Below are 27,508 nucleotides of genomic sequence, written 5' to 3' on the forward strand. Positions count from 1 at the left end.
ATCTGTATAAAAAATGTAACAGATCGCTCTCCCAAGCGAATTGTACTCGAAGAGGAACCTTACATAATTCGCGATCTTGTAAGGTCAAGACTATACGATACAATTCCGTAATCATGAGGTGGTGAGAGAAGGCAGTGGTAGGGTTGTCAGTTTCGATACAGCGCGGTATGCGCACGCGCTTAATTTGTTAATCGGTTTGTGTATGGATATACTTACCTTTATTATTTGTAAGTTGTTTTTAATTTTTATTTTCGTGGTGGTGTGATTTTTTAATCGGATGGAATAGTGTATAATTGATGTGTAAAAGTTTATGAAAATTAAGTTTTAATTTATAAAAAAAAAAAAAAAAAATATTATTTAACTTACATATATGTGGCACTTTAGCATTTTATGTAAAGGTATTTCAAGCCAATAGTTTTTTTTTAACAATAAGTTATAGTCGAACTTTTGTAAGAAAATTCGCAATGTTTTGTGAAATAATAAATACAATAAAAAGCAATAAAATTGCGCCAAACCACAGTTTAACGGTGAGTCAATACTGTGAAGTAAAAATCTAGCAATGGCCTAAGAACTAAATTTCATAATATTTAGGTTCAATTCTACAACCTATCGGTTTTTGCAATCAATACTTTATTAAGTAACTTGTGAAACTGATGAATTTAAGGCACGTGTAAAATAAATTTTAAAACATTTAATTTTTTTAGCTTTTTAATTTATTCATTAGATATCTTCAATTGATAAAAGAAATACCTAGTTTTCGAACTTTATTATTTATAAATTCTATCGTTAACAGCTCATAGTTTAAATTGAATTCAAAAGTAGATTTTGGTTTTGTCAGTGCTATAATTGGTGACTAACTTTGGTAAGCATTGAAAATAACTCTTTTAGATGTACATCGAACTTTTAAAATACTATATATTATATACATAACAATTTTCGCTCAAAATTAAATTTAACTCTGCTCCAACTTCTTTGCTCTAGTTGCAACTTCGAATGCTAAAAATGTTTTTGAGTTTTGAAACTAACAATAAATACTTAAAATTTAGAAAATACACAACATGCAAAAAAAATCTATGATACTATGTAAATACATATTATTGTATATAAATATATACAAACAAAATTGTAACAAATCAAGTTCATGTTTTTGGCAAATAAATTACAATTTGGATCCGACAATTATCGTATAGAGTTTTAACACTATTCAGGGGCTTGTTAATTACGATATTAAATTGATATTAATAATAAATTGATAAATATACCTAAACAATTTCACGTGATTGACAAAATAATCCCAATATCCTCGGTTAAGTTTGAAAGTAACCTTGATAGTTTGCGGTCAGATCACGCGTAAATGGAAGCTTTTAAAAGCTGTTTCTGAGTTGTTCGTAAACAGTTTAAACTTTATTTTTAATACGGTGTAATGATAATTGCATGAGGTAACATTAGATTGTGAGATAGGTACAATTAGTAGGAAAATAGGGAAATAAAAATATCGTTTAGCTTATAATATAATGGAAATAAAAATAAAAATAAATGTGGAAATAGATCATAATCTTATATTTTAGATAGTCGTCTATATTTTATACTGGTTTCCGCCCGCGGCTTCGCCCGCGCAGTCAAAGAAAAACCCGCATAGTTCCCGTTCCCGTGGGATTTCCGGGATTGCGTCATTTTCCAGGGATAAAAAGTAGCCTATGTCCTTTGTCGGGTATCAAAATATCTCCATACCAAATTTCATGAAAATTGGTTCAGTAGTTTAGGCGTGATTGAGTAACAGACAGACAGACAGAGTTACTTTCGCATTTATAATATTAGTATGGATTTTGTTTCAAACTCTTAAGTAAGATGATTATCTATAACTTAATTTAACACTATTAAATAACATCACTTGCTATCTTTTATCTTACAACACCAATAAAATAAAAATAGTAAAGTAATAGACGTTATACAAAGAGTGTTATAATTAATTAAAACAATTATCTAATCAGTGCAATATTAAATCGCAATGAACATTGTAATGAGCTAAATATAGGAAAATAAAGCAGATAAAAGTTACGTAATCCAACGCTCCAGTACCCTAGGAAAAAGTAGGAAATTGATGTTTGTGTACAAACTGGTTTCACTGACTACACCATCGCTTGTTACGTGAATGTTCCACTATTTATATAATTACTGGAGAATAATACGCAGATTTTGTTACATTTCGTAGTTTATCAAGAGAGTTGGATCTCGTTACAATAAATAAATAAATATTCCAGGACATTTTCACACACGGCACGATCTGATCCCATACTAAGCTTTCGCTTGTGTTATGGAAACCAGATGGCTGATAAACATACATACATATATAATTATAATAGTAGGAAGAGTAACATATAAGTAAGGTTATGTGGAAGAAAAGGTGTCTTTTCGCAGGATATAGCACAATTCTTCTTAGACCACATCTTAGCTTAACATCAGGTGAGATTCTGGTAAAGCGCTTCCCTATTGTCAATAAAAAAAATATAACAACTTTAATATCAAACAAATCCTTAAATAAATCTTATTAGATTTGTTTTGATATTAAAGTTGTTTCGTGTTTCAAATATGTAGAGGTCAGAGACCTCAATATTTCGTATTCTCTATTACTGTTGCAATGCAATCAAATCTGGATCAATTTTTCCATAAGGTTGACCACATAAGTATGTGCGTGTATATTTTTATTTGGCAATATTTACTTTTTTTTGTAAGAATTGATATCAGAATAGATACAATAATGGATAGAAGAATGTGTTTTAATAAAGGATTGTGTGAAATGTATGGAATTTTTGTTTCCAAGTTAAAAAACAAAAAAAAAAAAATTAAGTGAATTGTGCAATATGCACGTAAACAATTAACATGTTTATGTTAACTACGGAAGAATTTGTGAACGTTTAATTTATTTTTGTATAATGTAAAAAATATTTTGTGTCAATGTCGCCAAATCTTATGAAGATATTACTTAATTGCAGCGCATATAAATTCATATCTCACCATCTAGATAAAAGATTACTTAAAACTGCAAAACAGTCGAGGACAGAGTGACAAAAGCGTTTAAAAATTTATTAACGGACAAGGCTTTGACGGTTCATTAAAGTACTTACCAAACATTTTGCGAAACTTTTTGTCAACGATGTAAAAAATTCATCAAGTGTCGTATATAATAAAGGATTACAAGTTTACGCAAATTCAGATTATCCAGAAGATTGTGGCAACAGCTAAGACAAGTTTTTGCTCGTTTTGCGACTTTTAAGCTTGCACAAGATAGTCGCAAATATTTCACACACGAATATCATTTGCTTGCGTCAGTTCATTCTGAGAATTAATGTTTGATATACCTATCGTAGTAGCTATGATCTACTTACCTTAATGAGATCTTTAATTACTTTTAAATATAATATATTATGAGTTATGTAAAATTTTGGTGTGCTGCTCACTACGATCGAACTTGATTGAAATAGCTCAATCGTTTTATATGACGATAGTGTTTCCCGGCAGGTCAACATTTGCTATGCAATCTAGTTACATAAAATAGATAGTATTTTATATAAATTCCCCGTACATTAAAAATCTTATTGTTAAATTGTCTCTAACCCTGTCGCAGAAAATATTAATAAGAGTATGCCAGAACACATTTAAGCAAGTAAAATATTGAACTAAAACTTGCCAAATAGACAAATTTTGCTTCGGTGATAACTCAAAGGATGATAAAGCTGTAGGTAGTTGTGTACATCCTTACAATGGAACAATTTGATTACTGGACAAGTCTCCTCTATATTACCCTAGGTCATCTATCTGAATGTGGAATTTTAACCGCTTTAGTGGTTTATAACACAAGTAATTAACATAATTTTCCATATGGCCACTGTGTTAAGAATTGGTAAGAAGATAAAAGATGTATTTACTTCCTACTATAAGTATAGGATATGACATAGATTATTAAATGGCATTTACCCGTGAACTATACCACTATGGCCCTTGATTTCCTGGTCATCATATTTTGTGAACATGTGGAATGAATACGTAATCCAAGCTGTGTCAGTGTGTCACGCTGGTTGCGCTGTTTTATGTTTACACGTCGTTACCGAGTGACCTTTCACAATTTGACGGCTCATAAGTTTGCTTTCGATGATTGGTGCTAGTCAGACGTTTACCATTTACATGATGTTCACATAATTGTATTTTAATGAGCTATCATCAGTTTTCAACAATATTTCGCTGTTTTTTTTATAATATAAGCTAAATTTTTGCTCCTGATTCTGCCTTTTGACAAAGGTGTCGTTCAATTACATTTCCACTTAGGTATAAAATTCACGGAGATAGAGTCGCTTGGTCCAGGGTATATTAGAAGGTTTTCAATGAAATTTTCTCGTTTCTAGTATCATTATGAGAAATTCTTTCCTATTCTTTCTATTTGATGAATTAAAAAAGAAAGTAGTCTACCTATACGTTTTAAGTCTGGTCGCTGAAACAGGCTTCAAAAAGGTCTGAAGTGGTCATTGGCCCCGTCACGGAAATGATACATGAAATATCACCACGTTTACCGAAAATCATACTCATAATCATGTGTCAATTCGTGGGAATACGTAGGTCACACTGTCGCTATATTATATTTTATACCTTCTGCTATAGGTAATATTATTATAGAATCTTCTTGATTGGTATTAATTTGAGGATGTATGGATTTTTTTGCTTCGCTTACGCTTATAAAACTTATTATAAAAAGACATAGTTATTCCGGGTTGGTAAAAAAAAAATAAAAAAAAAAACATCCTATGATACCCGGTCATGCTGAAGTTTTCTACCGAAGTAAAAATTATTTCAACGGTAAGAGTCTTTTTTCAAGAAAGATTGCAACAAAAAATTATCATACCATTTGTGTCAAAACTGAAACCATTTCTCCATATTCTATAATATTATGTATTAGTATAGACGTCGATACCAATATGCATTTGTTTGGTTAATGTTAACCCAGTTTACGAAATGTTAGAAATTATAAGCAAATCAAGTGTTTATGTTGTATGTATAAGCAGCTTAAGTTATAATATAAGACAATATTTATCTTAGTACTTGTGTACTAATATGATGGTATTTTATATTATCTAGTAGGTAACGGTCTGGTGGACAGAGCTTAAAGCCTATTTAATTCATTTTAATTTATTTCGTTTAAATTTTTTTCAAGGAAGCATTGGTCCTTTATTGTTTAATAGAACCATGGAATCATTTTTTAAGAGTTTTTGAAGTGCAACTTCTTTGGGCGCGTTGAAGTTTCAGTTCTGACACGTGTGCTTGGCACACACATTATTTTTTCTTAAATAAGACACTATATAGGTACTAAGCCTAGCTCTACCATCATTAGGTACTTATTACTTAATATAACGATCGTAATATAGTTCGGGTTTATAATATAGATCGGGGATTTTACGTTTTTTTGAAATTTTTTATTATAATTTTATTCACATCAAAAACTTATAACTTATCCAACATATCCAAAAACAGATTAAAATTTCGTGCAAGAGATTACACAACAAATGCAGTATGTATAATCCGATGGAGTTTGCTTAATCAATTATGTAATTACGCGAGGTCATATGAAGTGGAAATTTGCCATGTGCTCGCTACACTCGTTAAAAATTATTATCCAAAGATTGCAGGCTTGTGATACAACTCCATTGAATTATTCATACTCACCATATTTCATGCCGTGGTGTGATTAGTATGTAGGTACATACTATGAGTAACTAAAAATCTTTCTCTTTATCCTTTATTTTGAGCAGCCTGGAAGGGATAGCTGATAAGTGATAAGGTCGCCATGTAGTATATTGATCCCTTCTTTGCATATTTGTAATTATGTTTGATTTGTGTGGTAGGTACATTTAATGGTTAATTAAATAAATATGAATTACTTACGCAGCTCAAAAGAATATATATAGTTTTAACGTAATAAATATATGTAGGTATACGGACTAGGTCATAAAATATCTTATAGTAAACATAGTATTTCGTGGAATCTATTCTAATGGACCAATATTGATATAAGATGTAGGTATGTAACTTGATAATGCTCTCCTAAGGATAAACCTATTAATTACAGATAGTTTAATAATTCTCTAAGCACAGACACTAACTACTATTATGTATATTTGGATATTCAAAGCGCTCGTTTTCATTTCATACATTGGATCAATTTAAATTTTCATTAAAAACGTAACTACCTAACCTTAAAAAAAGTCGGACGTAAAGTTTTTTTCGCACCTTTTTTAAGTACATATGCGCTATCTAAATTCCTGTATATAACTAGCCAATTACTTATTTAAATTATATTTCTTGTTATTATTTAACAACTGAATTAGGTAGATGATAGAGCAACGTGTCAAAATGTTTGAATTTCTTTTAATTTAATTTTATATTTTTATAAATTAGTTTACTTTAATTTCAGACTATAAAATGAATTTTTTAGTTTCAATTTCTAAATTATAACGAGCATTTAACATCTAGAAAGCGTTTAACCTGCAAAAATAATTCGCCAAGAGTTGGCGCCAAAACGCTGTCGAAATAGTTTCGATGTAAAAACATCACAAACGACTGTCACTTTCACTAAATCATATTTTTTTTTTGCAGACGAAAGCAGTGACGAAGGAAGTGCAGCAATTGGTTTTATTTCGTTCGTCTGTGGAGTGAATACTTTTAAGTGAATTCAAACGTATTTAGTGCTAGTGATTTAGTGTTGTGACAATTTTTGTGCTTCGGACTGAAAATGGTATGTAAATTAAAAAAGAAAAGAGGTTTGGTCAGTTTTTAGTGGAAATATGTGAATAATTAATTAATATTTGATCATGATATGCATAAGAATTTAACTAATTAATATTTGCTTCATTAACATAGGTTAAATTAAAAAGTTTTGAAGAAGGTTAGTAGAATAAGGAGTATGTATATACAGTTCAACGACATTACACTGCAAATAGTGTATACTCTGTGGTGATATCATACTAATAAATAAACCGGACTTATTTTGGAAATTATATAGATTCAAATAGATTAAACAAATATTATGAGAACACGCTAATAGATTCTTTAACTTAGTATTCTAAATGCGAAATAAATATTGTCGTCCATCTGCTTATTGTTAAATTTTCACACTTAAATTAGCGATACATTTGCGAATTAATAAAAAACAGAGATTGTTTAGGCATTCGATAACTTATAATTAAAATCGGGATATGATTTGCATGATTTTTCCGTATAACCATTATCAAATATATATCGTGTGTATACGTCTTGTTTATCCTTGATAGAGGACAATTTCAATTTTAATGACAGATTTCCTTATCATAAAATAATAATTGCTCATTAATCCAACCAATATTATGCGACAACAATAGGTGCTTTACTTGCCCGTATATAGAATGTTATCGTCGCAGAAAAATGGGCGGGAAAATATTGTAGTCTATGAATATATGCACAACGTCATAGACTAAGTGACCCAGAATCACCATTTCCGTGGTTTAACCATAAAGCAGGGTAGAGCGCGCGTGGAATAGATTATGCAATGAATATTGCCATTATTTTTATAATAATACATATATGATGTTGTTGTATAATATTATTTCAGCTTAGTTTTTATGTTAATGTTGCAATATAAGGCAGATTTGATTTATTTATAGATGCATTCGCTCTACCACGATAACATATTAAGTATTTTTGTGCAATAATTCTTATAACCAAATTTTGTTTAATTGTTAATACAAAATAAGCTTCCATTAAAACTAGAGGGATGGGGTAACATGTTGTAGATCCGTTTCACTGAGAGATTTTTAACACTATATTTTTATTTGAAGCGCAATATTTAGTCTATGGTTAAGAAGAAAAAAAAAGTCGAAAAAATAAGTCATGTCGCAAATTGCTAAAATATGCTAATATCTTATGAGTAGGTAATGATGCATTCAATATTAAATTAACAATTAAAATTTACGACTGTTTTTAAATGCTAGCAAGAATTGTTAATAACTAATACTAAACAAATTCCTGAACACGTTTTGTATGCAAGAAATATTCATAAATGTCAGTTGAATATGACATAACTATTTTGATTAAAATTGAATCCATATGTAAATTTAAAAACGTTAAGGAAAACACAAACCTGTTAAGCCTTTAGATCTAATTTCAGTGCTTTATGAAAGCTTTTATGTAATGTTACTGTGACGTATTTTATGACTTCTGCTTTTGAATTTAAGGTGTAATTTTGCTCGATTTCAATAAAGCAGGGAAAGTGTTCTGTGGTGTAATTACTCTCACTATCTAGACGGTCATGGTCGGGTTTCAAACAATGGTTAGGCTGTTTATGTACGATACGTTTAGTTTAATTTGCTTTGAGAAAAAAACCTAATTCACTCCAATTTTAAAATTTTCTTATGAAAATTAACCCTTTATACGAGTATATTGTGTTAACATTTTTGAATGATAATTCATAACTCACTTTTCATGTTGATGCATAAGTGCTTTTTAAGCAACATAAAAACACTCTATGAACTTGATCTACTGAAATTGTAGTGTAGTAAAGTAAAAATAGTAATTGTAGGCTTAAAACGCATTGTATGCATAATGAGAACTTCAAGAAAATCCGTATTACGGATATTTGTATAAAAATTATCATAGATTACTTTGAAGAGAGAGAGACTCATTGCTGAACTATAACTTATTTTTGTCGATTACAAAATATAACGACACTATGTTGATAATTTGAAGATAAACAATATGTACCTAGTTTCCAAAGCTTTTAAAATATATATAACGTCTACAAACGCCTCATTTATAGCAAGCTTAATAACGTATGTTGCAAATTATGTAGCGTGGATCGTTAAGCGCTCAAATTTACTTCTTTGACAGACAGTCGCCAACGGAATACAAAAGAATTGATCATTTTGGTGTGGTTAAAAAAAGAAAAGATTCTGCTGATAGCTTTATTCTTTCTTAGGGCCGATTTTTCAATGCTTGGATAAAACTTATCCGTCCAGTAAAGTATTACACGATAATATTAAAATGTCACGTAAACTGTCAAGTACGGGCAATTATAGAATACCTACGTTTTAAAAATGGTAGTTTTATACACTATTCGACGAATAAGTTTTATCCAAGCATTGAAAAATCGGCCCTAAAAGACGAAAATTAGAAAACAGCCATTAATAAAATTATAATATAAATAACATAATTATTATTAATAACATTAGAACCAATAAATATCTACTTATAATGTGCTTTTATATTAAATTAGAGGTCCGCCCCGGCTTCGCCCGTGGTACATGTTTACGTTTTCTCTACATAAGAACCATCCTCGTACTTCAAGGAATATAACAAAAAAAGAATTATCGAAATCGGTTTAGCCGTTCTCGAGTTATGCGCTTACCAACACATTTTGCGATTCATTTTTATATTTAACTAGCGGTCCGCCCCGGCTTCGCCCGTGGTACATGTTTACGTTTTCTCTACATAAGAACCATCCTCGTACTTCAAGGAATATAATAAAAAAGAATTATCGAAATCGGTTCAGCCGTTCTCGAGTTATGCGCTTACCAACACATTTTGCGATTCATTTTTATATATAAGAAGAAGATTCGACGAATAAGTTTTATCCAAGCATTGAAAAATCAGCCCTAAATGACGAAAATTAGAAAACAGCCATTAATAAAATTATAATATTAATAACATTAGAACCAATAAATATCTACTTACCTATAATGTGCTTTTATATTAAATTCATAGCAGTTGAGTCAATTTTGCTCAACAAAATATATTTCAGGGAAGTCTTATTTTATGTTTTCAAATAATAATACTATATTATGGTAATAAAATAACCAGATTATCGTTTCACGCTTTCTCCAACGGCTAAAATGTAAATAAACATTTATTTTAAAATTATTGTAATTTGTTTCCTTAACATCAATCCTCGTGTTTGCTTTTCTTATGAAATTCAAATTGTGTAAAAATAATACGATTGTAGTACAATAAAGCTTGGTATACAGTGGGATAAGTCATTTTTTTATTTAGTTAAAAATCATAATAATATTATTTATTTATTATGTATCTACATAATATTTGTGTATCTTCGACAGTTTGGTTAAATATCAATTTATAAATCTGGTAAAAAATCACCTATTATAGATGGTAGAGCTAAGATCCTCTTTTTAATTGACGTTCCCAAAACGAGGGATGGTAATCAATTCGTAGCATGTTATGGGGTCAGAGAACAATTTTTGTTATCTAATGGCATTCGTGGTAAAGCTACAACTATTTCCTGCGTACAGTTGAACACTTACACTGATCACCCACATTCAAGAGTCAAGACATATTAACTAGGTAGCACTACTGTGATACATTAAAGTGACATGTTCAATTTATTTATAACTAGCTTTCAGCCCGCGACTTTGCCCGCTTTGTCAAAGCTATTAAATTATATACTAAAACCTTCCTCTTGAATCACTCTATCTATTAAAAAAACTGCATTGCGTTGCGTAGTTTTAAAGATTTAAGCTTACATAGGGATAAAGAAAGCGACTTTGTTTTATACTATGTAGTGATGATTCACCTAATAAGTGATACGTAAAATGCAACTTTACTCCACAATATTCATTTAGCTTAACGAATTAAAGCTGAATTTATACGAAGGAAAATAGTAAATAACAACAAAGCTAAGTGTGTACCAAGCTTTAGATCAGCATTAGCTTGCTATGAAGAATAACACTGGTGTATTGTTATAAAGTTATATGAAATACAACTTCATAAAAATAAACATATTTGCGTATTAAACCCTGAAAACATTTTCCATTGTAAAATAAACAATCCTTAGATTAATGGTATTAAATTATGTATTTATAAATTAGTTTGTAGAAGATATACCTAGTTACTTCGGGTTAAATGCCGGTTTTTTGCATTAAGTTTTTTTGGTGGGTTTTTCAATTTACATACAAAAATTAGCAAATTGAAGTATTACTGCGGGCTCTATAAAATTCATGTAACTAAGAACTTTTTTAATTTCAATAAAAATTAGGTTGTTAGAAAAAATTGAATAGCTTTTTTATAAAATGGAGCCAATAGGTACTATTTTTGTCTTTAATTTATTTTTTTCAACATTGTACCACAAGTTTTAATATACATAATTTTAATTAATCGTAAATGAAGTCATTACCTCCTACATTCACGTGGTGTCACTCACGCTAGAATAATCAAATATTGAATATTCAAAGATAATTTGAATACCATGAACATCACATCACTAGAATAGCAAAAGTTTGTGGAAGTCAAATATTTGTTCCGGATTAATATCGCTTTGAGGAAATGAATTAGTTTATCTATAGGTACAGATAATATCATAGATAATAATATAATAATAATTCATCCTTTTCAAGCGTAGAGTGGACAGGGGAAGCGTGTACCATCTTAGGCCGTAGGTATTCAGAAAGAAAGCTGTTAACTTATAAGCGCTTACCGGCGCTTACGCGCTTTGTATATTTTGTTTAATTGTTTTATTAATATTTTGGCTCAAAGGACAACTCAAGTAAATGCTCATTTAATTTAATACAATCACAAACAGCTGCAACATTGGAATTCATACTGTAAGTAGATTTTTACCTTTGTATCTAGAAGTAGTTAAAATATCAAAAAGTATTTGTTGTGAAAATGAAGGAAATTAAGGCTCTCTTTTTTTGTAAATATTTAATTTCTTTGAAAGTGGGTTTTAAATTTCATTCAAAAAACGAAACCAGATACAAAATGTAGTATTAACATAGCGTATTTTTTTATTATGGTTACACAAGTTACAGAACTGCAAAGTTTCATCAATATCACCTCAGGAGTTTTGGCTTTCTTGACTAAGAAACATATATCCCTCCATCCGACCATTCGTTTTTATTTATTTATATTGAAATATAAGTATGATATTATATCCTTAATATACTCATATTGATTATCTTCCTGATTAGTTACCACATGCATTTAAAAATTCTCTTTCCCGCCTTGAAGGTTTTTGGCGCGTAATCAACATAATTACTGCATTCTTTGTGAATTGTGTCAAGTATCATGGCTCATTGCGGATTTTAAGGGCCATTATAGCAATATAGCCCTGACTTTACCTTTAATGAAATGAGTAGAAATTCTTAAATCAGTAATTCTTAAATCTTAAATCAGTGTTCTTAGTAAAATTCTTAAATCAGTGTATGAATATATCAAGGATTCATGGGGAAAGTTCCTGGATATTTATTTTATTTGCACACTAGTTGCGCAGTTTTAACTGCAGTGCTCCTTTCCTGTTAGTCTTAGCGTGATGATATATAATATAATGTATAGCCTTCCTCGATAAATGGGCTATCTGACACCGAAATAATTTATCAAATCAGACCAGTAGTTCCTAAGATTAGCGCGTTTAAACAAACAAACTCTTCAGCTTTATAATATTTTTTAGTATAGATATTATATAAATTATTTGGTCCCATATTTTATTATAAAGCTTTATACGAAACTAACTGAGGAAACGAAGTTAAATAATATATCAATTATCGGAAAAAATCAATCATATCTTTTGACAAAACATATTCAAAATCCAAAAAAGGCATATCTATGTGTACTTAAAGTCAATGTACTTTGTTATCAAATATGTATTCAGAACCAGGTATTTCCAAGCAAAGATCATATTATATCTAACCGGTTAGCTTCGGACATCGTACTTATAACCTTAATTTGTAGAAAACAGTATAAAATACAGACTGAAGCGTTTTAACTGACTTTAGAGAACAAAGGTAGTGGTTAGAATGGATTTCATAATAGCTGAAGATTTGGTTTATTTGTAAACGTAGAGTTATAAATATAGAGTTTCTATGCTAAAAAAAGTCGCCATTATATTTTATTCATTAACTAGCGTCCCGCTCCGGCTTCGCACGGGTATAAAATAGATAGCCGGGCGGCCGGCCTGTAGCGCTGCAAACGCTACGTCCCGCAATTTTTAAATCTGTAATATCTTCGAAAATATTCACTTAAATTATACGGTGTAAAGGGCCATATAGATCTATATTAAATGAACAATGTATTCAACGTATTTAATTGGTTAAGGATTAATGCTGTATTGGTTAAAATCACATCGAAAATTAGCCATTATTTGTCGTAAAAAGTAAATGACAAAAAAAAGTTATTGTGGGTTATCCATAAGAGATAGACATATACCATCGCGGACTTTTCTGTAGACCTTTTCAATGTGTATAATACTTAGTACATTATTTTGATAAAACTCGTAGGGTTCAGCCTGCGTTTGCAATTTAGGCGGAAAAAATGTAATTTTTTACGACATCACATTAGAAACCTCAAAAATAACAGTACTTCTCCACTATTTAATGGATGTTATTATACATATAAACCTTCCTCTTGAATCACTCTATCTATTAAAAAAAACCGCATCAAAATCCGTTGCGTAGTTTCAAAGATTTAAGCGTACAAAGGGACATAGGGACATAGGGACATAGGGACAGGGAAAGCGACTTTGTTTTATACTATGTAGTGATAGTGACTAGCGGTCCGCCCCGACTTCGCTCGTGGTACATATTTACGTTTCCTCTACATAAGAACTATAGTGGTACTTCAAGGTATATAATAAAAAATTAATTATCGAAATCGGTCCACCCGTTCACGCGTGATGCCGTGATCAAGGAAAACGGGTTTCATTTTTAAATATATAGATAGATAGGTATTGGGTTTCCTATTTGATGTGACAAGTTTTGATGTTCTGAATCACAAATTATTGTCTAGCTTTGATCAGGAATCGAGATATTAGAATAAAAAACACTCATATATCATTAATTTATATATTATGTGTTTATTTTTTTTTATATTTTAATATTTATAAATGATTATCGTCTTAATTATGCTCATCAGATTAAAAAAAATATAAAAAAATTGTTGATATGAAATTGTCTACAATAATACAGTATTAATATAGTTCAGGAGCCGAAGGATTCCTTATGGTTATGTTGACCTGTGTTATCCATACTAATATTATAAATGCGAAAGTAACTCTGTCTGTCTGTCTGTTACTCAATCACGCCTTAACTACTGAATCAATTTGCATGAAATTTGGTATAGAGATATTTTGATACCCGAGAAAGGACATAGGATAGGTTTTATCCCGGAAATCCCACGGGAACGGGAACTATGCAGGTTTTTCTTTGACTGCGCGGGCGATGCCGCTGGTGGAAAGCTAGTTATGTCAATAAAGTTTATTATATTTTCGTACTAAAAAGCTCATAAATTGTACCACAGTCGGAAATGAAAGGTAAACGGGCACGCTTCGTATATGTTATCTTTTCCTAATAACAATCGGGTTACATAACATAACGTAACAGATTATGTCGGTTATGCTTTTATATATGTGATTTCGAAAATTCGCGCATAACGTCTAATACGTTCTACATACAATTTATTAGAAATACTGAGTAATAGTAGATATTATAATATTATGTGGTAATGAAATCGTTTTTCGAAATATTTGAGAACCATAAAATCAAAATATTTTATCCTTGTTACCTCTGTTAGCTACCACAATCGAGAGTTTCGTACAGGAAATTATTGGGCGTCTCATCAAAATAAAGCTACTCACGGAAAATTAGCTTGATAGTAATCAAGAGCAAAAATGGGCGATGGATCCTGAACTAAACGTTAATTTGTTCCTCATTCAACACGTGACAGCCATACCTATAAGACGTGTATTACGTATTTATTACTATAGTAGAGCCATTTTAATAGGCAAAATTTGACAGTTCAACAAAATTCAACAACGTAACCTAGTAACGACAACATAGAATAACATGATATTTCGTTTTGTTAGAACTGCACATTTGCTTAACTTTTTTCAATTACGATCACATATTTATAATAATAATGACCGATGCAAGTAATTTTAAGATTTCATTTTACTGATAAACCATTCTAAACATAATAAAAAATTTCTGAATTGAAGAACTGACGTCGCTACAATTTTGTGTCAATAAACCTTTTTTCTTTTTAAATACCAGAGATGTTACTCTAAAAATCGAGATCTGACATCTAGAATCGAATGCATTGATTACTTGTGAACAAAAATCATCATAAATTAATAAATTCGATTGACAAATGTTTCAAATCCGTATCGATTAATTCACTTTAATCGATGTTTTTAAGCAGGTTACCTCTCTTCGAAGATAAAATTGATAGACGTCAAATGTTGCCTATTAAATTGGCTCGACTATATATTATTATACTCGTATTATTATTATGGTGGTCCGCCCAATATGGTTATAATGTCGTCTATTGTGCGCTTACACGAGGCTATTCATATGATAATTGTGTTTACAAACAGAACACAAGCGAAGATTATTGAATTATTATTTAAATTTGTGTAGAATCCGTCCTTTACAGGGGTGAATAGGATACTTCTATTGTAGTGGTTTTTAGCGTCATAATTCATGACTAAGAAAAGGAACGGACGGGAAGTGATTTAAAAATAATCACCGTGCAGAACTGCATCTGTCTTTTATGGAGAGCCTATAGATAGAGCCTTTATAGAATATAACTAATATTATAAATGCGAAAGTTTGTGAGGATGTGTGTGTGTATTTGTTACACTTTCACGCAAATACTACTAAACCGATAACAATGAAATTTAGCACACATATAGAGGATTACTTGGATAACATAGGATAGGTTTTATCCCTGAAATCCTACGGGAACGGGAACTATGCGGGTTTTCCTTTGAAAACGCGGGCGAAGCCGCGGGCGGAAATCTATTAGGATATAAATGAAAACTACGCACTATATAATACATCTGTTTAAAACTTCGCCACTGCTTATAAAGCTTTAAAATTCTAATATTAAAATAACTATCTCGTTTTAATTTGATCCCTAAAAATTAAAACATAACCGATTTTAATACAAAAAAAAACAAGCGCAATATTGCAATTGATTCCATTGTGTATCTTTCTATTGGTGAAAACCACAAGAAAATCTATTTGGGTAGTTTTTAAGTTTGTTGCAAACAAATTTTGTTTCATATTATAATAATAAATTGTGTAACTACTAATATGCACGGTGATACGTAAGCATTAAATATTTAAAAATAGTTTATTAATCTAATTATGTATTTGATAAGGCCGTTTTGAATTTGCATATAAATTAGGTTTATTAATTACTCATAAAATTGTCCGGCAGACAGTTTGGTGTATTTATATGCCAATGAACTATGATTACCTATTGTCATTTTTTCATATATACCAAGAAGCTTATACACTGGAGATTTCGGTATGAACATTTGACGTGTAACAAGAAAATTGTTGTGTTCTATCACTTTCACACCTAACTTGGTATTGCCACTGTTAATACGAAGTTTTCCCAAGGCTACTATGTATGCTGTAATATTCTGTGCAAAAGGTTAGTTTTTGTACATGAGTTTGTTGATAAATTGCCAACAACGTCATTCAGAAGCATTGTTGGATGAGACAATTATTATTTATGCTAAATAAAATAAGTATCTGAACCAATTATTAAAAAGCGATATTCCCTGATTATGGGTAGTTACCATAATAAAATTGTAGCAACTCTCACTTTGACAATATGACATAAGTGTCAAAAAAATTGCGTCGCTTCGAATATTTAAGTTAATATTGTTGCGTATTTAATAAATATTTTCCGAATATTAATAATGTATTGCATTGTGAAAAATTGCAGAAGTTTTTGGACACCAAATTCTGGCCTATAATTTCACAGGCAAGTGTATATTTACGTTATTTACAATATTCCTCAATACTCATGCATTTACCTGTTTAGAATCATTTTAATGGCAAAAATCGTCAAATTTATCATCATTTTACTAAGCAATCATGTTAAATAAGTTCTTTTCCTAATACTTTCATCATTTTTCAACAAGTTTTCAACAAACAAATTTAACAAGTAAGGTAACCATGATGATGGGTTTTTACGGATAGCGACGATAATATATTGCTAAACAATATTATGATGAACATTTAGAACACCATTTTAAAAGTTTTTATACTAGTAATGAAACAACACACGACATCGGTATTGCACTCACATATTGTGGTTTGTTCTTTTTTACATTGAAATTTATACTTTTTAACCTAATATTTTTTTGTTTTACGTATTTCAGCTTTCCAAAAATGAAATAAAAAGAAATAAATGGCTGTCCATAGTGCCTATCAAGGGTAAAATTTATCAACATGCCAGAATATGTAGTTTGCATTTTAAGCTTGAGGATTACGGTCCAGAAAAAAAATACCTTTTGAAAAGTGCTATACCTTTTTATTTACCACATTCTTGTTACTGCGTCTCAACTGTTAAAGTAATTTTAATTATATTATAATTAACCACCATGAAACCATTAGTAACCGTAAGTACAGCTCCTGAAAGACATACGAATTTTTGAGAACTGTAATATCGTTATCAACACTAGCGATGCAAGAAGCGATGCGAAGGGAGAGTCCCTTTGGAATATTGAAAAGTTTTAGACTGAAGCTTGAGTAACCAAAACGATGTTTTAATGTATGTAGCACTCATTTTAATTAAAAAATCGTAGTATGAGATCAAAAGTTATCAAGCGTTATTTAAAACTATCATTCTCTACCAATTAAAATGGTATGTACCTATAAAGATGATAATTATTCATGTAAGTTGACCAGTAATATATAAATACTGTTAAAAATATATGTCGTTATTATTTATAGACCATGATTTTTAGTTTTTCTTATTTCGAAAAATCCTGAATATACAAACCAGTGTGGTCACCCACAGAAAGAGACAAAAAACAACACTGACGTCATTCAAGGTTATATTTTCTTGTGACAAGTTAATGGTCATAGTGCAATCTCCAGTGTATTAGATATAAGCTTCTTGATATATACTTATATATTTGAATATAATTATTAATTGTGATTGCGCATGTTTCTTATTTTGTCTGTGTGTGTGTATAGAAAATATTATTCCTATAAGTCGAGCCAATTTAAAAATGGCTCTATTATAATAAGTGAATTTCTTCAAAACAAAATACCAAGTAGGTGAAACTGCATAGAAATAAGGTATATCTTATCATTTAAAAAGCTTCTAATCTAAATTGATATATGTAACATTCATTATAGAATATATCGATCAAAATTAAGTCTAAATGAATTAGTTACACCCAAACATACAAGCATACAAACCATACAAACCATACAGGAGAAGCTACTCAAATCGTGATAAAAACTTTGAATAGAATAAGGTAATTCCCGTTTCCAACATAAAAAAAAACTCTTATATCTTGGTGCAAGTTTTTGTAAAACGTGATATTAAACACTTTATTATTACTTTATCTTATAATAACAACTCTAGAAGCGTCAAGGATATATTTTTGTGAATGTGAAAAATAAACCTTTTCGTTAATTTTACATTTATACTCCAATAAGTCTTGTTACCTTTATAGCGTAAGATATGACTTTTTTTGCTTTTAGTTCATTTTATGTGTATACTGTATATTTTATACAATTATGGGCATTTAAAATACTTAAAACCATATAGTTTTTAGTTAATGGTTTTGTCGACAAAATTAACTAGGTCGTTTTAGCATAATCGCTTAAAGTTGCTAGCAAAAAATATAATAATTTAACATGTGGTAAAATTTTGCTTTCACTGTTATATAAATAATAAGAAATAAACTAACTTCTAACTTTCACGTGAATAAAGATGATCTTTATTTTAACACAAAACGGGTAGGTATAATAATTAAATGACATATTAAAAAAAAAAACTAAACCGCCTACAAGTTGTCAGTTAAGAACCAAATTTAAATTGGACCAACCGGATGGTACTCGCCTTCAAATAAAAAAAAGAATCATCAAAATCGGTTCACCCAGTCGAAAGTTCTAAAGTAACAAACCAAATAAAATACATTCAAATTGAAATCTTCTGTTTTTAAAGTCGGTCGATTGAAATGTAAGTTTATCACAAATTTATGAACATGGAATTGTGGGTCATTAATCTTATCCCAAGAGAAATTTATTCGCTGGAAAATTAATTTAGAATTCTAAATGAAATAAACGGACGATCTAGATTCCATAATTGTATTATAGTACATTTAGTGCTTTTCGTTTCATCCAAATAATCATTGAGTCTCTAATTTGATTACTCTCACGTGTTTATTTAATCTCGTAGTACCTTAATCAGAATTTATAAACGTTTTGTGTCTTATTATTTAGATTTCTATGTAAATAAATCATTTCAAAAATAATAAACTAAATAGACGTGAAAATCTCAATTTTTATACGACGTATTTGAGCCTTATACCTAGGTACTTATATTAGCTGTTTGCTTATAAACTATAGGTAGTTACTTAGTTGAAAGTATAAGCATCGAATGCAATTGAATTCAAAAAGTTAATTTTTATACATTGTACTATATTTCTGTAAAATATAAATAAATGTCATTGTAGATTTTATGTCACGTGCAAATAATTAAATAAGACCTCTGTAAAATGCCCCTGTCTCTTACACTATACAAGGTTATCAACCATATCCAAAATAAGGTGATTCCGTATGATATTCACTTAATAACCCAAACCGGGGTTAGCAACTTTCCAAGACCTTAATAATACTTAAACTGTATGAAGTATATAATTTTATTGAATTGTCTTGCTCTAAGGTTTTAATATACCTATTGAATTATTATCATAATTTTTTTTTACTATAGGCATATTTAAGCTTCATGAGACTTAGATATTTAGTTTTACATTTCATCGTTATATTACGCTAATTCTGGAAAATCTAAATTAATTACCTCATTTTCGAACATTAGAAAATTATAGATTTGACTCTACTTTTCATAAAACTATAAAATCGATTGTTCTTAGAAAACAAAGGTTCGGTTCAAATTACATTCTATTATTATTAAAAACGCCAGAAAATCCATTTTTCCACCAGAAATAGGTCAAACATCTAAAAATTTAAAATACTTCTGCGAAACATAAACCCAAAATTTAACAAATTATTTAACGTTCATTTCTAAAATACGTAAATAAATAAAAATTTCGATTCGTTTTATTGCCATAACCATCGAAGTGAATAAAAAAGTGAAGAAAATGGAAGCATTTTTATCAAACGCGCATAATTTTACATGCTATTTTGATAGGCTCAAATTAAAACATTTATAGAAGAATGAAGGTCAGTAATGGTTTTCATTCCCACGGCACTGAATAAACTTGATTGATGCTAAAACAATAGAATTGCGTAGATTTTGTATGTTAGTACACTTGAAATAATATTTTTATATGAGAGGAAGATTCATTTTTATAGGCATTTTTTGTAAAAAATAAATTAAATTGATTTTTTTACTGTCATAGAATCATCTTGGCCGCACAGAATAGAATACAGAATACTAAAAAAATGGCCACACAATACAGGAATAGAAAACAGAATAGTATAAAAAAGGAAGAGTCCTTTTATCCTATTAAAAATGTAAGGTTAGTGTTTCTGTGTATAAAATGATTACCTACAACATTAGGTAAACCTCGCATTTATTAAGGTCTACCTACATTAAAAATTAGAACATATTTTAAGACATTAAAAAAGAATACAAGCCAATAAGAAACAATTACACAATAGAAAGAAAACGCTGAGCAAATCAATCACCCATCACTTGGCATTTTGCCGCCAAAACACACCATAACTTTTGATTACGTTGACCTTGGTGACGTTTAGCCGCACAGACGCAGAATAATTCTCACATCATTACCCCAGTTTATAAAAGTAAAGGTCTGTGTCGTGTTTGACATTTGAGGTCCACAGATAATTCTAGAATCTAGAATTAGAAATAAATCGCATTTGTTTACGTAATACATCGTAATTAATTCTCTTTTAATATTTTTTGTAAACAAAGTATTAATAAAGTAAATAATTTAGTATTGATATTACAAACGATTGACTATAATTAGGTTGTATGATGTATCTCACAACAATTTAATGAAATTTTGATTTTCATAGGATTATCAACAGGATGTTTTCATAATTCCGTAACGATGTTTATGAGGATATAAAAGAAGATAAATATTGGAATTACCTAATTGAAAATGTACTGTCAATACAAATTTAATTTTTTTTCTTTCTATTTTTAAACTTATTGATGAAAAAAATTCAGTTAAATAATCACCAATGTAGTAGAATCAGTACATTTTACCTGTTTAAAAATTGTTTTACATAAAAGATTTTATGTTCATTTTGAAGTGAAACTTCTTTAGGCGCGTAGAGATTAAAATTTCAAGGTCGCTTCATAGCAATACCGTCACGTCATGGAGTAAGGCGAGGATTTCGGTATCTTTGAATCTTGCCAAAAAAGTTTCACTTCTGACACGTGAGCTCGGCACAAACGCTCTTTTTCTAATATAAAACAAAAAGTAATCGAATAAACAAACATACACGACGCAATCACCTCGAGCAACCCGCAGGGACTGCCTTTTCTTCGTTATAAATTGCTTTTCACATCCAATAACTTTTATTATTTAAATATAAAATATATACCTTAGTTCGAGTTATTAACGAGATGAACGAAATGCAATCGAATTTGGAATGAATTTGGTTTAAAATTGTTCTGAATAAATTTCTAATACTTATATTACCATAGAAATCTAAATAACAAGCTTATTACAAAACATCACAGAAAATAAATCAAATCTTGACGATACAATGTACAAATAAATAAGTACCTATATAAAAACTTACAGTTAATCGTTATAAACTATAAACTAAAAAAATATTACATATTGTTAAGAAAAAGTTTTATATTATATTATTGCTTAAATAATTACTGCCATAAATATTAATTTTCGAAAGTTCAAGGAAGTGTCGTTCTTGTAGTGTGTAGGTTACGAACCATGGTAAAATCAGCAGACACAGCTTTTAGTTCTGAATATTACGTAAATAATTGACATAAGAGTAAAGTAGTATAAATTGGGATTTTTATGACTATACGTTTCAAGACTTTATTATGTTTCAAACTCTGGTTTAATTTTCTGAATAAAAATGAGTCATTACTAATAAAGGGATAGAGCAGGAATTGACATTGAAAACTGTATTTATATAAGACTATCCCTTAAAACTATATTCTATAAAATCTAGAAAATAAAATGTTTTAACTGTTGCATATCTGGGCTGGAGCTGAGCTTTTATTCACTAAATGATTTCCTTTCGTCTTCCTCTGTATCAGACTGGATTAATTAGATCCCACGAACTTTTCCTACGATCATTGCTATATGTAAATAATTAATCGATGAGTAACTAGGTTTATTTAATGGGAGTAATGCCAATGCTCTGTGGGGATACTGTTTTCAGGAACTCCTAGTAGGTACTAAAGCTCTATGGGATAATTCTTTAGATAATTCAGAACAGACCCCCTAGTCAAGTGGCTTTCTGTTAGCGTAGCGTTCAATAGAATAGACTACGAATGTATGAGATTGACGTAACCTGTAGCTACGTTTATCTACAGCCTACGTCAATCTCATACATTCGTAGTCTATTCTATTGAACGCTACGCTAACAGAAAGCCACTTGACTAGGGGGGCAGATATTCCCAAATAAAATTGTTTACCGATTTCTAAACGTGTTAATCTGTTTAACATTGTTGTTGTTATTCCGCTATATAGTGTCATAGTGATGAATAGTCTTATTTGTTCCCAAATAAAGTTAATTATTTATCCTCTTCACTTAACTGACTTTTCCCTGTAAGTCATTTATCATTCACTTATCGTGTAAATGGGACATTTTTACGGTACATTTGTAACCCGGGGAATAACCGTATACACGACTTAGGAATTGAGAAAAATTACCATATTATAGGAAGCCTGAAGGTCAAGACTATATGGACTGCTTTGCCGAGATTTTGTGGTAATGTTGAATTAGGATCTTAGGAAACAATTTATGAATGTGAAGAGATCTGACTTCCGAAGGGGCAATTAAGGTTTGAGATTAAAATTAGGGCTTCATATAATGTATTAGATTTATTTCTGTCGTATCTTCTATGCTAATATTGTAATTAAATTAAGGACTTGTTAACTATATTATCTTCCAATACTAATTTTTTAAAGAGTTTTACGGAAATTTAAATAGAAAACTACACTTTTATCTATGCCATGTATATATTTGTATTTTGTATAAAGTATTATAATATTCTAAATACTGATTTAAATTATAATACTCGACTCGAGGCAAAATACAAATGAACATAATTTCAAAATTTATTATTGAGTTAATTTGTTTACTTACCTACTTGAAAAAACTTGAATCGCGGTTTTCATAAGAAATCTATGTTTGTCGTTCTTGCTAATTTACATGCTCGTTAGTAGAGTATAAAGATGTAAAGAGCTTTATGGATGCCTTTTTGCCTCACCTTTTTTGTAGGCGTTACTTTTTATGTTGCTCCCTTGGGAAAATAACTTAAGAATATTTAATTAATAGGTAGAAATTTCCAGTCAGTAGAAATGAAATAGTGAAGTATGAGGTTTTTGATACTTGAATATAACATGTTATACAATGGAAGCTTTTTTTTAATTTTAACAGCGCGGCGGTAACAATAAATTAATGTTTATTTTTTTTTCAGGGGTCGCGATGGCCTATATTGTGCTTGCCGATTTTGCTGGCTGCGTCGGTCTGTGGCAGCGACATTCTAATGGTAACAATGGGCGGTACAAAGTCTCACAAAATACCTTTTTGGGAGCTTGCCAGAGGGCTAATTAGAAGGTGACTTTATATTCAATAATTTGTGGAAAATAAAGAATTTGAAATAATACGAGAATTCTAAAGAAAACGACGTTCATCCAGAAATCTAGCAATTGCAGTTAAATTAAAAATATTGTAGAAAATTGTATTTTTATTTTTATAGCATTAAAGTCCTTTATAAATGTAATTAATTATGTTGATTCTTAAAAAAATCAATATTGTTGAAGAGTTCGCTTCATAAATCAAATCATCATAACAAAACACATACGTTTACAGACTATAATCAAACAGAGCTTATCCTGCAATCGTTAAATTTCAGAGGCCACAACATAACGTTAATCAGTGCGTTTCCACCGGACTTCCACCTCGAGGGTTTAGAGGAGATCGCTCCAGCTGGCTTGGTGTCCTTCATCAGGGGATACATGGCGTTGGACCTGGTGGGAGCCAAGATGAGGGGGGAGGAACCGCTTCCGTATAAGGATATCATACGGTTTGGTTATGAGGTAGGTATTACATATTAGTAAGTAATTAAAAATTATTGGATGAAAATTAAATCGTGTGTTTTTTTTTTGAAGAATAGTCTAATCATTTTGTAAAAAAACTTCGAAAATATCAGAGAAAAAAAATACATAAAAATACATAAACAAACGCTACAAAGTCAGCTAGTAATACCATTTACAAGTTAACTTTTTAATAATATTTATTTCAGGCTTGCGATGCTTTCCTAAACGACTACCAAACAAAATCACTCCTCAAATCAGGGAGGAAGTACGACCTCATTATCTTGGATGGAGCTTACCCGGAATGCGCTTTAGGCCTAGTGTACAAGCAAAAAGTCCCCTTCATGTATATTAACACTGTTGGCTTCTATTCCGGACCAACCAGCATATCCGGCAGTCCAGCACCATTTTCTGTCACACCAATCTTCGCGAAATCCTTCACGGATAATATGAACTTTATTGATCGGGCATTAAATGCATTTTGGCATATCGGCGCGTATGCTGGACACGCTGTAAGCGTTACAATCCTGCAAGGAGTTCTGAGAAAACATTTTGGCCAGCAAATGCCTCACGTTTACGATATGGGGAAAAATGTCAGCTTCATTCTGCAGAACGGACATTATTCTGTGTCCTATCCAAGGCCATATTTGCCCAACGTGGCCGAAGTCGCTTGTATACATTGCAGGGAGCCAAAGAAATTGAATGCGGTAAGGTTTGTTACACATTTCATTATTATGTTCATACCTTTTAAAAAGTTCAAACGACATTTATTTTGCCTAAGAGGTTGTTTGTATTTTAAGTGATAATGCTTAGTGCGGCACTCATATAAAATTTATCTCGAGTTCTGTTTTATTTTTCTGTAAATTAATTATTAATACATGTTTATTTAAATAAATAAAAATGTAAAAATTGTAACTTGTTTGTATTCGAGAACATTCTACGAAAGAAGAGTAAACTTAGATTGGATTGGAAAAAAACAACACGTTCTAGGAACTGTATCGACAACGAACTAACTAAAACTAAAACTGAACAGTTAGAACTTAGACCTAAATTCAAGGAATATTACAATATTAACACTTTTTTTTCGAATCCTTATTTAACGACCTAACCAGAATTTAACAAGAATTAAACAGAAGATAGTCTGGAGATTTCATTATTCTGAAAGTTTAAATAACATTCTTGCTACTGTCCAAAACACAATAGTAAGAAAAGACAACGAAAAATATAACCACTGTTTTAAATTCCAACCCTAATAACAATAGTCCAGAGCTTTCTTATCATCTTAATTTATATTACGTTCCTATCACGGTCTAAAAGGCTCAAGCTTCTCGAATATTCCAGGATTTAGAAGACTGGATCACCGGAGCAGGTGAAGCAGGTTTCGTCTACGTATCCATGGGCTCGTCAGTTCGTACTGACAATATGCCGCTTACAGCACATAGACTGATCGTTCAGGCTCTTGGAAGACTTCCTCAAAGGGTGCTGTGGAAACAGGATGCGGAACAGAATTTGACTGATATACCGTCAAATGTGCGGCTGTATAAGTGGCTGCCTCAGCAGGATTTGCTTGGTAAGCTGTGTTAAAATTACAGTCTCTACTAGTACAACTAATATCTCTACTAGCATATCAATTAGCGGTTTTTATGTTCAAAATGATTGCTTAGTCTGTGGAAAGTAATTTTTATAGGATAGATGCCTTGTCTGCCCTGTTTCCTCTATCCTGCATACATTTTAGTTGTTCTTTTCAAAACATTAAATTAATTTATTTCATAAATATATAAGGATCATCAAAGAATATAAAGCGGTTAGACTCACATTATTATAACGCCAACTTGTTATTACTAGACCATAGTAATAAAGACAGCACAATCTCACAATCAGAACATGTTATAAATATGCAAATTTACTAAACCTAACCAAGGCCATAGGGCCCAAGAAATTTTACATTAGAGAAGACACCATAATAATGAGAAAAGCATGTGTACATTTTTATAAATTCTATAGAGATAAATAATGGTTTTAGATTATCTTTTATATCAATTCATAATTACTATTTATTTTCAGGTCATCCAAAAATAAAGGCATTCGTGACACACGGTGGACTACTAAGCATGTTCGAGACAGTGTATCACGGAGTGCCCATAGTGAGCATGCCAGTCTTCTGCGACCATGATTCCAACGCAGCCAAAGCAGAAGTCGACGGTTACGCTAAAAAATTAGACCTTCAATATCTAACAGCTGATAAACTTTACGAAGCCATCAAAGAAGTGATCAACGAACCGAGATACAGAACGCAAGTTAAAAAGCGTCAGATATTGCTCAGGGACCAAAAGGAATCGCCGCTGGAGAGAGCAATTTATTGGACTGAATACGTAATAAGGCATAAGGGCGCATATCATCTGCTGTCGCCCGCGAAAGATCTGAACATTTTCCAATATTACATGATCGATGTTGCTTTAGCATTTTTTGTCTTATTCATCAGTGTGTCGGTGCTTGTAGTGTATGTATTACGGTCGGGTTTCAACAAATTGGTCGACTACGTACAGAGCAAACGTATGGATCAGTTGATCGACAAGTCGAGCGATTTAGTGAAACGGTCCAAGAAGTTAATAGACCACTCGATAGCGAAGAAAAAGTTGTGATTCAGGGTCAATTTAATGTTAGTTACCGCAAAGCTGCGTCCACACTTGTTTCTACATAATTTTCAAAGTTGAAAATCACTTTTAATTTTATAACTAGACTCTCTCAATGTTTTATGATGATGATGTTAATTTGGAACGTTTTTATAACTGTTACTTTTATTTTTAGACATGGGACTATTTCATTTTGAAGAAAATATTACTTCACTTATGCCTCGTGTAACGTAGGCCACAGCAATATTTATTTTTTGATTTTCCTAATTGACAATTTGATTTGAATTTATTTTACTATAATGATATATTTAAAATATTTTTTTTTGTATATATTCTGTGACATGTATGTTTCCATTTATTTATTTGAGTTTCATATTCTTCGTGGACACTGGCTTTTTGAGATTGTTAAGTACAATTAAATGTGATATGTAAGTTTTTAGTGTTACGCCTGACATGTAAATATATTTAAATTAAGATTAATAAAATTTGAGAAGAATATCTGTCTTTTACTTCTCCTGCTTTTAAGAGACAATAATATGGAATTGCGAAAAATAGTTATAAGTCTTATGGATTAGATATCAACTATAGATAT

The 27,508-nt window shown here is 30.6% G+C and overlaps 1 protein-coding gene across 1 annotated transcript; it reads left to right on the top strand.

Moving 5' to 3' along the window:
* Window positions 1-120: 120 nt before the first annotated feature.
* Window positions 121-27,412, top strand: Ugt50B3 (UDP-glycosyltransferase family 50 member B3). The gene is made up of 7 exons (XM_090103584.1): window positions 121-227; window positions 6,643-6,781; window positions 23,665-23,804; window positions 24,103-24,286; window positions 24,493-24,990; window positions 25,625-25,853; window positions 26,348-27,412. The coding sequence occupies exons 2-7, from the start codon at window positions 6,779-6,781 to the stop codon at window positions 26,923-26,925; spliced, it is 1,632 nt and encodes a 543-aa protein (XP_089959710.1). The 5' UTR covers window positions 121-227; window positions 6,643-6,778; the 3' UTR covers window positions 26,926-27,412.
* Window positions 27,413-27,508: the final 96 nt, after the last annotated feature.

This window comes from Colias eurytheme, chromosome 7, assembly GCF_061535395.1.
Source record: "Colias eurytheme isolate Ceu_HAF_F1 chromosome 7, ilColEury1 Martin Lab GWU primary, whole genome shotgun sequence".
NCBI classification, from domain to species: Eukaryota; Metazoa; Arthropoda; class Insecta; order Lepidoptera; family Pieridae; genus Colias; species Colias eurytheme.

Coding starts and splice junctions, on each gene's coding strand:
- Ugt50B3 (XM_090103584.1), top strand. Junction 24,287..24,492: donor TCATACGGTTTGGTTATGAG/GTAGGTATTACA, acceptor TATTTATTTCAG/GCTTGCGATGCTTTCCTAAA. Junction 25,854..26,347: donor GCCTCAGCAGGATTTGCTTG/GTAAGCTGTGTT, acceptor ATTTATTTTCAG/GTCATCCAAAAATAAAGGCA.